General features: G+C 36.1%; 1 protein-coding gene across 2 annotated transcripts in view; it reads right to left on the reverse strand.

Annotated features, from left to right (window-relative positions):
• Positions 1 to 492: 492 nt before the first annotated feature.
• Positions 493 to 17,979, reverse strand: part of LOC114031523 (regulator of G-protein signaling 17) — a 57,724-nt gene continuing 40,237 nt past the window's right edge. The window contains exons 2-4 of one of the 2 annotated variants that reach the window (XM_027846647.1): positions 13,102 to 13,179; positions 9,133 to 9,367; positions 493 to 681 (exon numbers count right to left, since the gene is read on the reverse strand). In XM_027846647.1, the coding sequence (XP_027702448.1) occupies positions 493 to 681; positions 9,133 to 9,367; positions 13,102 to 13,179 (502 nt within the window). Of the gene's footprint in view, positions 682 to 9,132; positions 9,368 to 13,101; positions 13,192 to 17,979 lie in introns of both variants that reach the window. The other variant, XM_027846646.1, reaches the window with a different exon arrangement.

The following is a 17,979-nucleotide window of genomic DNA, read 5'->3' on the forward strand; positions in this document are numbered from 1 at the left end:
TAGTAGTTTATACTAAAAAAAAATGCAAACCCTCAGCTGATTTGCCGCAATTATTTCTATGTAAGACCATATTGCACAAAATGTCCTTAAATACAGAGATAAGTTATGTTATTGGATTAAATATTACATCAACTAAGTGGCAAATGAAGCAGCTTTACCTTGCACATGCAATGTGAGGATACACAAGAAGACTGTTCATAGGACTACAAATACATCTTGCTTGCAATTAAAGTGAGTGGTGTGTAAAATACATGTCATTTGGCAACTCCATTGTTGGTTTTTCCCCAAAAAAACTTAACCATGAATGACCTTGGTAAAAATGGAGACAAAGACCAGAATATGTTGTATTTTTTTCACAGTAGCCTGAGTAGTGCTAAACTGTAGTTCTCCAGGAACTCAGCTTCTGATGTTATATAACTACTTGAATTTCCCACCCCAGCCCTCCAAAATGATTCCCTCCCACCCCTGCCCACCCAAAAAAAAAAATGATAACTAAGATTCAGAAGTAGAGCCAGCAGTACTTTCAACAAGAGACTTATAAATCTGAGAGTTCAAAAACCTTGGAAAAGAGTCTCTGTGCATTAAAGTATATATTTGAAGTTGGGCATCTTCATACATGTGAGGATTAGGGTCCAAGAGATTTCTATTGATCACCTCTCTCACTCGAGAATCAAGACTGACCTGTGAGGAATAGAAACTGACATGTCAAATGATGTTTTTGTTGGGGGGGAAATGAAATGAAATTAGTACAAATATGCTATTTATATAAACATTTAAGATTAAATCGATGCCTTAAATCCTTGATAATTAACTTTTAAAAGTGCTACCCCCATCACTGTCACTTGCCTCTTCTCAGTTCTCTACCTGTTGACATCCCTCCCTTTCTTCAAATCCCAACTTAGATGGAACTTCATTTTCTGTGCTGCCTTAACGGACAATCCCTCTGACAGGTCAAATGGGCTTCTGCACTTTGCCTGGCCCTCTCCTTTGCACGTGTCTGACTGTTCTGTGTGTGACAGTTCATATACATACCCTCTCTGCCGTTTTGAAAACAGGATAGCATTTATATAGTGCTTTAACGTTTACAAAATGCTTTACATGCATCTGCTCATTTGATCCTCACAGTAACCCTATGAGGTAGGTAGACTGAGAGGATAAGTAACTTGCCCAGGGTCCTACAATCGGGAAAGGTCTGAGGCAGGGTTTGAATTCAGGTGTTCCTAACAAGTCCAGAACCCTGGACATCTATCCTGGATATCTATCACAAAGCCTTACAAATAGTATGTGCTTAGTAAACCTTTGTTGAGTTAATACCATGAATGTTGAAATGTTTATTTTTTCCTTGAAAAACGAAGTTTAAGAAGTTAAATAAAAATCAGAAAAGTTAACTCATCAGATATTTCAGTGTATCAGTCAATCAACACATTTATTTTCTTATTTTTTCAGAGGTAATCCAGGTTAAGTGACTTGCTCAGGGTCACACAGCAAATGTCTGAGACCAGATTTGAACTTGGGGCCTCCTGACTCAAGAGCTGGTACTTACTGTGCCACCTCGCTGCTGCTCAACACACATTAACAGCCAAGTACTATGCTATGAATTAGGGGTAAAATTACAAAAATTGGAACAATCTCTGTCTGCCTTCAAAGACCTTACATTCCACGGGGGGAAACATGTATGTAAATAAATGTATGTGAAGTGTATAACATATATAAAAGGTAAATTTATGGTGAAGGGGGGCACTAGCAGGCAGGGATATCAGGAAAGGCTTCATGTAGAAAGTGTTGCCTGAGCAGAGTTTTGAAGAGCACAAAAGATTACAAGAGACAAATATGAAATGGAAAGTGTACTTCAGGCATGAGGGACAGCTAGTACAAAGGCTTGGAAATGGGAAATGGCTGTCTTATGCAAATAACACCAAAAAGTCTAGTTCAACTGGACTGTAAAATTCAGAAAAGGGAGGAGTGTATAATAAAGTTGGAAAGGTACGTTAGGACCGTGTTGTTGAGGTACTTTAAAAGTGGATCTTATATTTGATCCTAGAGGCAACAGGGAACCAATGGGCTTTATTGAGTAGGGTAATATCATGGTTAGATCCACATTTTAAGAAAATCACCTTGGCAGATGTGTCAAGAATGAGAAGAAGGAGAAAGAGTTGAAGCAGGAAGATCAAATAAAAGGCTATTGGAATTGCCCATGCTGGAAGTGATGAAGATCTGAACTTGCATGGTTGCCACATAAAATTGAAAAGATTTGGCAAAAGACTGGCATATGGACTGAGGTAGAATGAAGAACCCAGGATACCATTGGGTGACTGGAAGGATTGTGGTGCCCTCAACAAAAACGGGAGTCAATTTGGAGGTAAAGATAAAAAAAAATGTAAGTTGCATATAATTTGACTTCTCTCATGATGAGAAGAAGAGGCAGTTTATGGAGTGAGGGCAAGGGGTAACAGGTGGACAGCTCAAAAACTGCACCCATGCCATAGTAGAAAATTTGGAAGAAGGACCTGAGCAAGTCAAGTGGCTCCTGATGGAGGATTTATGGGAGTATATAGAAAAGAATCACACAGACTGAGAAGGCATGGATATGTTGTGATCTATGCCATTGTTATCCCAGATTCATTGACATTATTGAAATACGTACATTTCCTCAGGAAGTTTAAAGCATTCATACATTGACAATACAATAAAAGATTTCCTGATTCTAAAACAAATCCATCCCCATCTATTTACATTCTGTTTAGGTTTTCTGGGCTGATAGTGCTGGGTCTGGAGTTGGGAAGACTCATCTTGCTGAGTTCAAATCAGGACTCAGACTCTTACTAGCTTTGTGACCCTGGGCAAGTCACTTAACCCTGTTTGCCTCAGTTTCCTCATCTGTAAAATGAGCTGGAGAAGGAAATGACAAACTATTCCAGGATCTCTGCCAAAAAAAACCCCAAATGGGGTCACAAAGAGTCAGATACAACAAAACAGAATATTAGACCTTCTGCTGGGGGGCTCTCTAAATGGTGAAACAGAGATCCTGAAAAAGAGAAATTCTTTTATATAAGATGCTTACATCTTTACTGAGGTCTTTGATTTACACCTTTACCAATCAATCAATCAATGAATTAACATTTATTCAGTGGCTACTATGTGCCAAGCACTGTTCTTAGCACTGGGGATTTAAAAAAAAAGGGGGGGGGGTGCAAAAATAGTCCCTGCCCTCAACAAGCTATATATATATGGGATAAATAGAAAATAAATAATAGAGGGAAGGCATTATAATTTAGAAAGGTTGAGAAAAGCTTCCTATAAAAAGATGGGATTTTAGCTGGGGCTTTATGGAAGCCAGGAAGGTCAGTAGGAGGAGTTGAGGAGGGAGAACATTCCAGCTCTGGGGAACAGCCAGAGAAAATGCCTGGAGTAGACAGATGGAGCGTCTTGTTAGAAGAATAACCAGGAGGCCAGTGTTATTGGATCAAAGAGTACATGGTGGGGAGTAGAATGTAAGACTGGAAAGGTAGGAGGGGGCTAGGTTATGAAGAGCTTTGAATGCCAAACAGAAATTTTGTATTTGCTCTTGAAGGCAATAAGGAACCACCAGATTTTGTGAATAGGGAGGAGACCTGATCAGACCTGCGCTTTAGGAAAATCACTTTGATGGCTGAATGGAGAATGGATTGGAGTTGGGAGAAACTTGAGGCAGTCAGACCCCACCAGCAGGCTAAGTGTGGATATGGGTGGTACATATACTCTCCAATCCTAGTTACTCAGTTCTAGATAGGGCATGACATCAAATACAACTCCCAACAGGGTGGTAGAATTTTATTTTTCTTTTAGTAGCAACAGAAAGGTCTTAAGAATATATAAGGAGGCCCTTCAGATCAGGTACCATTCAAAAGTTTTCTTTATGTAGTGAGAGTAAGGGATAATAGGTGGACAGCTCAAAAACTGCACCCACGTCATAGTAGAAGATTTGGGAGAAGGACCCGAATTCTACCATGACAGGGATGTGAAATACCTTCATCCTGTTATTTATGATCAGAATTAACCCTAAATAATAACTCAATCCATTAATTAACAAATATTTATTAAACACTTTACTATGTTCCAGGCACTGTGCTAAGCATTGGGGATACAAAGAAAGGGAAAGGATAGTCACTTTCCTCAAGAAACTCACAAAGTAACTCATATTGGTGTTAGTTCTTTTATCTTTACAAGGTACTTTGGTACAATATATGAGTTAGATATGTAGTGTAAGTGCTGTGATCTCCATTTTGCAGAGGAAGACTCAAAGGCTCACAAAGGTTAAAGCATTTGTCCAAGGTCAAGAAGCTAGTAAGTATCACAGAAAGGACCTGAACGGTGGTCTTCCAGATTATGAAGTAAGAAACTATTGATAATTTTTTTTGTTATTCCATTGGAAAACAAGGGCTAGCATTGGTGATTTGAAAGGTTGTTTGATTTGTTCATTGTGTTCAAGTCTTATCCTGTTTATTCAAAATCTTATATGTGGGTTTAAATTTATGCCATGCCCAGAGAGTTCACTCATTTTGGTCAAAGTATCTTGGAGAATCCCTATTGGTTCTGACTTTCTTCCTTTTCTCTCACTTGCCTCCTAAAGGGCTTAGCAAGCTTCTAGAGTAGGCCTCAGCTCTGGTTCAGGTCACAGTAATATAATCCCAGGATTTATCCCAGTTTCCCCATGTCTACAGATGATGCAATATTGATTTATACACTCTGGCTGAAATTTTCTAGGGCAGGGGTTCTTAATGTGGGGTTTGTGAACTTGTTTCAAAAAAATTTTTGACAATTATATTTCAACATATTTAGTTTTCTTTGTAATTCTATGTATTTTATTTTATTCAGTTAAAAATTTATTCTGAGAAAGATTCCAAAGAGTTTACCAGACTACCAAAGAGGTCCATGATGCAAATAAATAAATGAATGAATGAATGAAGAAAATTAAGGACTCTTGGCCTAGGGCTTATTGATTTGGAACAAAATTCTGAGGTTCAGTCATTAAAAGGTAATTTGGGTATGTAGCCAATAGCTCTCTGCCATCCTACATTCTTGTCTTTCTTATAAATCCCCCAAATAAAGAAAAATCTGGAAATGAGTCACTTAAAATATGCTTCAGTTTCAGTTACAAGGCTGCATGACACTCCTTTTGTTAAATAAACTATCCAGTATGGTCAGTGTCTCTTTATTAATGTTTTTCCCCCTTTTCTTTAAGGTATCCTTTGGGTTTCTGCTCAGTGGACATTTAAATTTTTGATCTTAACCTGATTCAGCTTATTTTCAACTGTAGAGTGATGGCAAGATGAAGATTTTCTAAATCCACTCCAGTGTTTAGGTGAACAAGAATACAGACATACAGAGATTGTGCAAAACAGTTACAGTTCTCAATTTCAAACTTAAGAAAAATATTAATTATCACAGAAGACTAAGTCTCATTAATTATGAAGAAAGATTCTTAAGAATCCAAAAATGTAGAAAAGTTTAAAGCTGCTAGCTTATAGAAATATGAGTTTCAAACCACTATCTGAGATCACATAAGCTTTCTTAAGGCAGAAGAAAAGGATAGCACAATTCTAAGAAACCAAAGTAACTTATGTCCACATTATTCTGTGCTCAAGAACCATAAGGAAATTAATGATTAACAATGTTTTGGCACAACAGTAAGTGAAAAAAAAATTACACACTTAGTAACTAGTGGCTAAAATATACTTTTTAAAAATTACAGGCATTTGATTTTTTTTTAATAAATGCATACTTTAATAGCTTACTGCTTGTTTGAGAAATATTTCTGTATTAGTCAGGGGTATTCGGCAAACGCAAGATACAAATATAAACCCTGAGAAGTCTACCATAGTAACAGGAGATTGATTCAGATTATGGCATCCTTGTCTTCAGCAGGAACTTTTTTATTAGATTGAATCACAAGCTCACTGGAGAAAACTAGATTTAGAGTCAGAGGAACTGGGGGTTGAGGCTCGTGACTCTGCCAATTACTAAAGCTATGTAACTCTGAGGGTTTCTTAATGTCTCTGAGCTTCAATTTACTTCTCTGTTAAAACTGTGAATATGATGTTTTGCAGGGTCCAGCTGCTCTGAAGTTTTTTATGCTGTGAAATTGATGACAAAAGTATCAAAAAGGGAAAACTGAATATTTAATTAATCCTATCTACCCATGACTTACTAGTCTATAAGCTATCCAAATGGCCCAATAGAAAATAGATATGATCAAATGAGCTCATCAAGATTGATTAATATTTATTAAACATCTACTTTGTGTTACACATTGTACTAGGAATTTGGGATACAAATATACAAAAAAAAAGAGTGTCTTCACCCAGGGATCTTCTATTTAACTTTGGGGATATGATATGGCTACAAATAAGTAAATTAAAATATATACAAAGTAAAGACAAAGTGATGGGTAAAGGTGGCACTACCAACTGGAGTAATCAATGCCTTGAAGTGAGCTAGGAATTCCAAGAGGTAGAGGGGGAGTGTATTTCAGGGGTGAAAGCAGGAGGCAGCCCAAACAAAGTCACAGGGATGCGAGATAGGATGTAATGCAGAGGGAACAGCAAGTGGAATATGGAATGTCTGAGATCAAGAAGTTATATAATAAACCTGAAAAGATAGATTGGAGTCAGATTGCATAAAACTTAAATGGCCAATCAAGAGTTTGCATTTTTTCTTAGAAGCAATAGGGGGCCACTGAAGCTTCTTGATGAAGAGAGCAATATAGTCAGACTAGCACGTTAGGAATATCAATTTAGCAGACATACAGAGGATGAATTTTAGAGGGGGAAGACTAGAGGCAAGGAAGCTAATAAATAATTTAATTTAATAATTAGTGGAGATGATAAAATCATATAATTTTTACATTTTGAAATTATTCTTATTTTTATTGTTTCATGGCAATTAGGAATATAGGTTACAATCTGAGGTAATCATTGCCCTGTAGGGATAAGAAATTAATAAAACTAGAGAAGATTACTGGTAGAAGGGATCTTAGAGATCTAGTCTGTCTCATTTTATAGATGAAAAAAAGTCTGGAGAGCTGAAATGACTTATCCAAGATTGCAGACAGAGTGTGAGAGAGCTGCTAAAAATCAGCTAATACCACCATGAAGCAGACCTGTGTATACCACTAGATACGCCAAATTCTTTCTTATCTAGGTAAGATTTGCGTTTAGAGAATCCTTTTAAAATTACTTCTTTCAATATCTTGGTTACTTTTTATAGCTGTTAATTCCTTCCTTTTTTTTTTTTTTTAAACATGTTGTAGGCCTTCTATTGCTACATTTAATTTTATTGGACCTAAATTTCCAGTGCTTAATAGACATAAGTTGACACTAGGATCTGTTCTATCTGCTAATGAATGTTCCTATTAGTTGTAAATTCTTCTTTATTATTTTAATCTGCTTTTCCCTTTAGGCAATCTTAGAAAGTGTTAATTTACTCTTGGAAGTAATCCTATTTTATTGTTTAACTTGTTAGCAACTTTTTACTTTATCTTCTTTTCTCCTTAATATATTTTATCATACAAGAAAAGACAATATAATATCTCCTGGGTACCACCTCAGTCAATTTTATAACGAGGTTGAAAGAAAACTCTGTGTCATGTCAGCTCAAGTACCGTACCTATGAAAAAAGAGCCACATGGGCATATACAATTTAAGTTGTCCATATTTTCTACATAATTATTAAAATGCAATAAATTTAAACTGAAAGCCAAGAAAAAACAAAATGCAATTTTACTAGTCATGACCAAGATCATAACATTCTGAAGCTTCCTGGTTATCATTCTTTAATGGACTACTCAGCTGTGTTTTTTTTTAAAATTCTGAGTGCTTAAAGTCTTAGTTATTGAATCAGAGATGGGAGGAATATTGAAGATTCTTCAGTCTAACACCCTCATTTTATAGTTAAGGAATTCAAGGCCCTGAGAGGTTCAGCAGCCTGTCCATGGTCATGCAGTTGGCAATGCCAAAACTAGAAACCAGGACTCTGGATTCCTAGTCCAGTGCTTTTTTTCTTCTATAGTACTATATCCTATTATACAATATTCCTTTTCAATAATGTCAGAAACTGTAAATTTAAAACAGACTCATAATCCTTAACTTGAAGTGGCATTCCTCATTATGTTGTGGGAATGACCTTGGGTTCTCAAAGGTTTTGTCAACAGAGCACCAGTTCTGGAAAGCTTTACCAAGCAAGAAAGGCTTTGGACACTAGCCCAGCAACTGACTCTTGTTGAGAGGACTATCCTGCTAAGTTTAGGGTGGTTCATCACTATAAGTCTAAATATTATATGATAAATTTTTTTGGCCACAGCCACTCGTAAACCTAATTACCAAGACATAGAGGGGCTCTGAACTTCATCTGTAGAGAGGGATACCAACACTACGAGATCACAGTTGTTTTTTTTTTTGGTTTGTTTTTTGCAATATTGAAGTAATTCAACATCAACAGAAATGTTTTTTAAAGTATTTATGCATTATGTGTTAGTGAGTGAATTCTTGCTAATTAAAAAATAGTTCAAAACCTATTGCCCTCAGCAGCAAATGAGATTCAGTGTAAGGAACAAAGGACTTTGTGCTAAACTAGAGAGACACCAATATCCACATATTCTGAACAGCACTATCCAAGCATAATTATAAAGCAGATTAAGTCTTTTGCATGCCTTTTCAACTCTTTTTTCTGCACTCCTTTACTTCCTTTCAGTTAATTTCCCACAATTCATCATAGGCATACCCAGTGATGCCCTCTAACTGAATCTAGATTTGCCAGTTAGCATCTACCTGAATTTGGCCATCCTGGGTTTATCATCCCTTCTTCACTGAAACTTGCCTGTCCCATATAAAGAGAAAAGAACCATATTTATCTCTTTTATCTCCTTCTTCCATTACCTAGGGCAGTGATCTGCATGCAGCTAATACTTAATAAATGTCTATTTAATACAATGAAAGATGAATGAATAAGTGAATGGGTTATTTTTAGAGCCAAAGCTACCTAACCCCCACCCAAATGAAGCTCTCCAACCTATCCGGGCCATATGCAATCTGCACCTAATGAGAATCAGTCCCAGGTTAGATCCCGTTGGTGACAAGAGTTTTCCCAGATTTTTACCTCTTTGGGTGACAGTATAGAAATATAATCTTCATATATAAGCCTGGCTTTTTCTTCAACAACTTTCTTGTTCTGCTCCTTTTTTAGGTCTTCACATGCAAGCCAGAAAAGTAGGTTCTCTTCACTGTATTCTGTTCGAAGAAATTCCCTGAAGAGATTTCTCCCAGCTGGCGTCTTCATCATCTTGTCAAAATTTTGAGACCAGGACATAATTTCATCTGGGGTGGGATTTTGGCTATAGAAAAAGAACAGGGCCATTACAATAGGAAGAGGAAAAAAGTTTTGTGAAGTTAGTGCTGCCTGAGATCCCTGAAATGACTTCAGAACTCCTATGTTCAGTCACTATAGGTCCTAGGTTGGTATCGTGCCTCAGTGGAATAGGTAACCTATGTAGTATGATTTAATACTACCATTAATTATTAATAGTATCATCACAGACATGCATATATGGGTGTTCCATGTGTGCCTGGGTACATGTTAATTTTTTTTGAAGTGGCTTTGCAGTTTAATTTAATTTCTTGAGAATGTTCTTTTAGTTTTAAGGTACGGATTCTTGTTTTCATGTGTATTATTCTTAAGTTTAGTTAAATTTTAGTTTCTTTAGTAGGAATGAATATTCAGGAAATGTTCGCCTTAAAGTAAATGAAAACAAAACTCCTTAGATGTGCACCCTAATGTAATATGCAATGTATACCTATGAGTATCATTTGAGGGACTCCAAGAAAACATCATCCTTCACCCTACCCCCCTCCACATGCCCTATAACTGATGTTAGAAATGCCACTGTAAGAAATTCAAGTCTTCAAGCTTAACATTAAGTTAGAAGATTGTTCCCTATGAAAATGTCATTACTCCATGGACATTCAGTACATTGATCGAGTGTCAGTCATTTATACTGTAGTATAAAGTAACTTATCAGGTCTTTCCCAACATGACAATTAGTAGGTGGGTTTTGATGGTGAGGAGACTAGTAGAGAGAAACCTTAATGCCTAAGTCCTGCTGTGTTGTAAGCTAATACCAGGCTACTCAGGTCAGCCTGGGATGAGCTCTGTGAACCTTGACCAAATCATTTTACTTCTCAGACCAGTTTCCACGTTGATGAAGTGGTCTCTTTAATTCGTTCTAGCTCTGAAATTTATTCTACAAGTCTGTGGGTAAAGCTGTGCCAAGAGAATGCCCCTTACCTTAGGACACACATAACGATTATTCAAAAGAACATGGATTACTTATTTTGTGGTAGCTTGTTTCTTTTTTTAATGACTATGTTTACAGTATTTAGTGTTTCAATAAGAATCAAGAATTAAGAAATGTGGAATGCAAAAACAGCTCAAGCATAAAACTGGGTAAATATACTTCACACATCACACCTGACTTCTTACCCACTCATCCCTGCACTGATCTCACAAATAAACATCAGGAATAGATCAGCTAGGTTCTAACTAGGGTTGCATGTAGGAATTTTGTACTGGTGGCACTTCAGAAATCATGATGAGTCTCAGGAAAATTCAGAAGGGAGGAAAGTGCTCTTCTTGCACCTTTCCCCCAATGTTACTGGATGGCTATGCTGCCAGTATCCCATCAGCCAGTAAGGTTTTGGAGGGTTGTTACACCGTTATTGACTGGCTTGATGCTGACCTGCACAGCTAACCAGTTAATGGTACATTTGGAGCACCCTACTCCTTTCCTTCCTCTTTACTGATTCAATTCAAAAAGAAAGTCTTAGACAGAAATTAATATATAAATTGTGTGCTGTTTCTTGGTAAATGCTGATACAAAAGTGTACACTACTCCCTTGCCTCTGATTTATGTATGAGGTGGTTGTGATTCTGCTTCTGACTTAGTCAAACATTCACAGGGAGACAATCTGTGTGGAAGGAAGCTCAATGTGTAACAAACAAGAAGGTACAACCAATACAGAGTCTTCAGAAAATCCTTGTTCAATTTAAAAACTTTTAAAAGCTAATAACTGGGATTGTAGGTATGTTAAGAATTATGAGCCAACCACACTTAAGGGCCAATTGAATTTTCTTCTCATAGCTCATATGGATTTCAATTCTCTAAGCCCCAAGATAGAGTTTATCTTCTTATCAATGGTACTGATCACAGGCTCCGAAATAAAAATGCACAGCATAATTGTGTGATGTTGCTGTTCTTAAATTTAATTAATTTGCCTTCAAATATTCTTTACAGATTATTTCTAAAAGAGCTACAGTCCAATTTATTACACTTTGAATATGCATATAGGCTTTATGAAAATCCTGAAAAAAAAAAGAAAATTAAAAAAAAAATCCTGAATACATTGACAGGTTGAAAAGACAAAAGGGGTGAATGTAGGAATTTACCAACTTTATCAGAACAGACTTGTCTGAGCAACCAGGATCTATAAAAATCACTGGTTCTGGTACCATTCTTTTACATGTTATCTTCTCTCTACTAACTTTTCCTCTAAAGATTCTACAAAGTAAAACTTGCCTGAGTTTACTCTCAATTTAAACAATTTATATAATATCTTGCTGTTTTAAATTATATTGGTCAAGGAATTATTCATAAGAAAGATAATTTCTATTATATCCTTTCTATTTTGTGTTTTAAATAACCTTGTTACTATTCTCTCATGCCCAAACTTCCTGTTTTACTCACTTTAAAAGATATAAGTAAGCAAGAAAATTATTATCAAGTACTGTCATTAAAACTTCTCCGTAAGAAGTAGTGAAGATTATACCATTTATCATTATACAGAGAATTTACTTATATTGTAGTTTTCCTTTCCTTTGGTGGATCTCAAATTAGAGCTTTTGATTCATTTTAGACCTAACATTTTTGTTAAAGTATGATCTAGTGGAGAGTCAACTGATTGCTGAAATATTGGGAAAATAGTCCTGAATTTCAAGTGAGAAGTCCTAGGTCTGAGTACTAACTTAGTACTAGCTATCTGTTTGACTTTGGGAAGACTTAGCCCTTTGGATCTTTGTTTCCTCATCTGTAAAATGGGATTAATATTCACACTACTGATCTCACTGTATTATAGTGAAGATTAAATGAGATAATGTATCTAAGCTACTTGGCAAACCATAAAATATTATATGGATGTGCATATTACACATCCATGTCTACAGATACATGTTATGTTTCTATGTATATATTTTTGTTGTTCAGTTGATTTTCAGTTGTATCTGAGTTCATGACCCTATTTGGGGTCTTCTTGGCAAAGATGCAGGAGTGGTTTGCCATTTCCTTCTCTGGTTCTTTTTAGAGATGAGGAAACTGAGGCAAACAGAATTAAGTGACTTGCCCAGGGTCACACAGCTAATAAGTATCTGAGGTCACATTTGAACTCAGTAACAGGAGTCTTCCTGACTCTAGACTTGGCATTCTATCCACTGCACCACCTAGCTGCCATCTCTATTTGTATATAGACATTGATACATAACATATCTGTGTGTGTGTGTGTGTGTGTGTGGTTTTGACCCTTACACATAAATACCAACTATAACTAGCATAAGTCAGTTTGGCTCTTTCTGAGGTTTTCTTTATTTTTCCTATTTGTAATGGAGACTAAAACATGAGAAACTGATTTTCCTCATGTTTCAGTCTCCATTACAAATAAGAACAATAAAGGTAACCTCAGAAATGAGAAGTGATGAATTAGGGTAATTTTACGAATAACTCAGGTAACAATCTTGGTTTTGTATGAATCAGAGAGATAGGGCTTAACAGGCTATGGAATTGGGTAACTTTCTGACACCATTTATAATAACACAATGGTATCTTGAGAAATATCTGATGAAAAAAGCACACTGAAGGAGCAAAACCTAGTTGAACACATTTGGCTGTAACCCAGGCTATGAAGGTGTTTGGTGGATATATTAGATTCTGAAAAAAAACAAAAAGTGAAAAACCTAATAGTCACTGAATACAGATGCCATATAAACACAAGATATAATTATCAATATAGCATCTAAACTTACCATTCTTCTACTGCCTGGATACTCTCCATTTTTGTTGTATGTGTTGGCCTTCCCGCATTGTCACCTCTATCTTCATTCCTAACAGTGAGGCTGTAATGTAGCACAACACTTTATTTTGTCTAGAGAAAGTCAATTATTTTAAATAAATGAATGAGTTTATCAATACAATATTACATAGGAAAAATGTCCATAGCTAAATGGCTAACTATGGGGATATACCAAAATGCTCAAAGCAGAACAAGACCTAACATTTTAAAAAATTATTTATATTATATATATAATTAGATATCATGCCTTTTTATAATCATTAATAACATTTGACAAAAACACAAACCAAAACTTTTAAAATCTTGTTTGAATATAATTATATCCTTTGACATCCTTCTTCCAGAATCTGATTTTCTTAAAATTTCCTGAAACAATTAGACAATTAAGTATTTCAATATTTTATATCTATCTTTAATGTACCAATACTTGATTACTTGATACTTTGTTATTGCCTAAATGGAAATTCATTTTTCATTTTAAGCAGTATAATTATTCCATTTTTGCCTCTTTTTATACTCATAAAGGTTTTCATTTTTTTCTTAATATATGTGAATCTAATATATAGTGTATTATTTACCTATCATCCCTCCTCCTCAAACCATCTCCTTATCCTCTCTCCCTATCCCATGTTTAAAACCCCAGATTCACCCTTGGCTGTCCTCAATCTTCCATAACACCCAGTCACTCATCAAGTTTTTGGCAATTCTTCCACTGCAATATATCCTACAAATGCCCCTTCTTCTTCATGTCCATTGTTAGCACCCTATTCTCCACTTTGCATCTGCTGCCCTGCTTGGTTTTTTCAACTCCACTATACAAGGTGGCCTTCCAAGGTTAAACCCCTCATTTCTAATCTCATCAACAGGCTGCTAACTCAAGTCTTGACTGATACCACCTCCCTCAGCCCCCTCTCTCTTCTGACTGGAGGGCTAGAAGGTGGAGTGACTAGCTCCACCTGATGACTTCCTTTATAGAGAGCAAAAACTGGAGTTTGGGGCTTGCTCCCCTCCTCATCTGCTGCCCTGCCTGTTTTTTTTTTCAACTCCACAGAATAAGATGCCCTCAAACTGGGCACCCTCTGGTGTCCCATTCATTGTCCCTCCCTCAACCCTCCACTTTTCTGCCTCTTTTTGTGTGTTGTCTCCCCCCCCCCCCATTAGACTGTGGGCAGGGACTGTCTTTTTAAAAAATTAATTGTATTCCTAGAAACTGAGCCAAGTTTATAAAAATAAGAGCCATTCCCCAGTTGATAAATGGTCAAAGGATATGAACAGGTAGGCATTTTTCAGAAGAAATCAAAGCTATCAATAGTCACATGGAAAAAATTTTCTAAATCACTATGGATTAGAGAAATACAAATTAAAATAACTGAGATACCACCTAATACCTATTAGATTGGGTAACATGACAGAAAAGGAAAATCATAAATGCTGGAGGGGATATAGAAAAATTGGGACACTAATGCACTGTTGGTAGACTTGTGAACTAGTCCAACCATTCTGGAGAGCAATTTGGAGCTATGCCCAAAGAGCTATAAAACTGTGCATACCCTTCCACCTAGCAATGCCAGACAAAAGGAACCATTTGTACAAAAATAGTTACAGCAGTTCTTTTTGTAGTGGCAAAGATTGGAAATTGAGGGGATGCCCATCAATTGGGGAATGGCTGAACAAGTTGTGGTACATAATTGTGATGGAATACTATTGTGCTATAAGAAATGATGAGCAGTATGGTTTCAGAAAAACCTGGGAAGACTTGTATGAACTGATGCAAAGTCAAGTGAGTAGAACCAGGAGATCATGGTACACAGTAACAGCTATATTTTAAGGATGCTCAACTATGAAAGATTTAGCTTCTCTGATTAAGACAATGATCCAAGACAATGCCAGAGGACCCATGATGAAAAATGCTATCCACCTCCAGAGAGAGAACTGATGAGCTCTGAATGCAAATTGAAGCATGCTTCATTACCCTTGTCTGCAATTTCTACTCTCTTCCTATGTCCTTACCTAAGACATTTTCCCCCCAGGGTAATAACACCTTCCTCTGAATTTTAATGGAAATAAAACAATGGCAGCAACAGTAACAACAATACTAATAGCTAGCATTTATATAGCACTTTGAGATTTGCAAAGCACTTTACAGTTATCATCTCTCATTTGATTCTTACAATAACCCTGGGAGGTGGGTGCTACTATTAACTCAATTTTACAGATGAAGAAAGTGAGGCAAAAGGAGCTTAAGTTATTTGCATAGGGTCACATAGCAAGGAAATGTCTGAGGTAGTATTTGAACTCAGGTCTTCTTGACTCCAAGGCCAGCTTTCTGTCAACTACTCCATGCTGCCTTTCTCTATACAAGAATTTTAAAAAATCAAGTGCTTACTATATGCAAAGTACTCTACTAAGAATTGAAGGTGTGAAAAGCAGAGATGTTTCCTGATCTCAGAAAGCTACCTTTCTGATGCAGGAAATGGCATATTTAGGAAATTTCAACTGTAAATTAAAAAGAAAGGTCCCGTGGTGCTTAGTGTACACTGGTAAGATAGAAAGTAAAATATTTTGAACAAATAGTACAAACTGACAATGAGTCAGTCCCAGAATTGGAAAGGGAGGAGCAGAATAACTTAGACCAGCTTTTGAAGCTGATTAGTTCTTCTAATGTGGGCAGCTTGGTGGCGCAGTGGAGTGAGTGCTGGGCCTAGAGTCAGGAAGACTCCTCTTCCTCAGTTCAAATCAGATACTTACTAGCTGTGTGACTCTGGGCAAGTCACTTAGACCCATTTGCCTCAGTTTCTTTATTAGTAAAATGAATTGGAGAGGGAAATGGTAAATCAGTCTAGTATCTCTGCCAAGAAAATCCTAAACAGGATCACAAAAACTTGGACATGACTGAACAACAACTGTTCATTTAATAACCCAAACTTCTCCATGAAACAAAGGTGCATTTTTAAAACAGCAATATTTTATCAGTATTGCATGTGGCTGAAAGTCATATCACATTACAGTTTCTGCAGAAGGTAAGATGAGTATTACTCAAAGGGCAATGGAGGGATGCATGCAAAGTGTAAACAGGATATAACACATTACAAACTAGGATTTATGAAGAAGTCTGGAGTAAAAAATGTCATAACAAAGAAATGTATGAGCAAGAACTAATCACATGTTAAGAGTGAAGGCTAACGAATGGAGTTTGTGTGTTCTATTAGTATCTTTAAAATATTAAGAGAAAGTGAAGAAGGCCCTCAGAACATTGAGTGGGTTTACTGTGCTTAACGTATAAGTAACCATAGATAAGAGTAAGAGAGGATAAACAGATATGGATGGTACAGTATCTGTATTATTGCAAGGAACCCCACATTAATGAGATTGCAGGTTCATTTGAGTGTGTCCAAGGACCAAATGAAGCCCTTCATAACAAGGAAGTTCAGACCATATGATTCTTGGTCCAATCATTTTAGAAAGCAATTTAGAATTATACTAAGAAAGTGAGTAAAATGCCTACACTGTTTGACCTAGCGACCTCTACTAGGTACACACCTCAAGGAGGACAAAGAAGAAAGAAGACAAAAAGGGTCCTGTATACACCAAAATATTTGTAAAACTCTTTTTTTTTTTTTATCCCTGTGGTAGCAAGGGACTAGAAACAAAAACATATGTCCACAGGGGATTGGCTAACATATGTGAATATAAGTGTAAAAATAATGAATATAAAGAATTCAGAGAAGCATGGGAAGATATATATGAACTGATACAGAGTGAAATTAATAGAACCAGGAAAGTAATAGACACAAAGACAACAATATCAATAGAAACAACAACATGAAACTGAACACTATAATTATCATGATCAAACTTGAACCCAAAAAAGAGGAAATTTATCTCCTCTCTTCTTTGCATTGGTGGTGATTTTGAAGGAGGCATCCTATGGGTATGGCATATTATATGTACTATCAGACTTAATGGATGTACTGGTTAGTTTTATTGAACTACTTCTCCATTCCTTCTTTATTCCTTTGTTATTATTTGTTACAAAGGATGACTCTGAATGGAGTAAAGGTATATATTTGGAAATGAAGTAATATAGAAACAAAGGGCAACAATATAATTTTTTAAAAATGTAAGTGATAACATAATTCTAATGTGGTATTTTCTAACATATAATCACAACCAACTTTATTTGAAGGTGAAATAGCAAAAGATGTTAAGATGATCAGAAAAAGACCACTTATTTTTTTCACTAATTCTGAAATGGAAGTATGTGTGTCTGTATTCCAGTCTATTAGTGTTGTTGTCTACACACATAATGATCAACTTATAATTGGGAACAAAATTGAAAAGAGAATTTAACAATGACATTATGTGCCTAGGAAGATTGATTTTTTTTTCCTTTTTAAGAAGGCTGTTCTTGGGAAATTATACTAATTTACATTACAGTTAGCATTCATATTTATACCAATTCAGTTCTGATAAATTGCTTTGTGAATAACTGAGAACATAAATTGTACTTAAATTGTTTCAAAGAACTGTAATATGGTGGAAAGTGAATTGGGAGTTCTAATATCACCTCTGATAATTTACTTGATATGTGACTTCTCTGTATCTCAATCCCCATCTGTAAAATGTGGATAACACTACTGATGCTACCTGCCTCAGAGGGTTGTGGTAAATGTGCTTTGGATATCTTAAAGTGCTCTGTGAGGGTAAGTTATTTATTTTTCTATAATAGAAGGCCATGGACAAAATCATAGCACAGCATGAGGTATGGATATGTATCCGCATTGATAAGATCATGGCTTCATTAAAATTTATGTTGATGATAATGGTGATG

This window comes from Vombatus ursinus, unplaced genomic scaffold, assembly GCF_900497805.2.
Source record: "Vombatus ursinus unplaced genomic scaffold, bare-nosed wombat genome assembly UNPS02015175.1, whole genome shotgun sequence".
In the NCBI taxonomy this organism is placed as follows: domain Eukaryota; kingdom Metazoa; phylum Chordata; class Mammalia; order Diprotodontia; family Vombatidae; genus Vombatus; species Vombatus ursinus.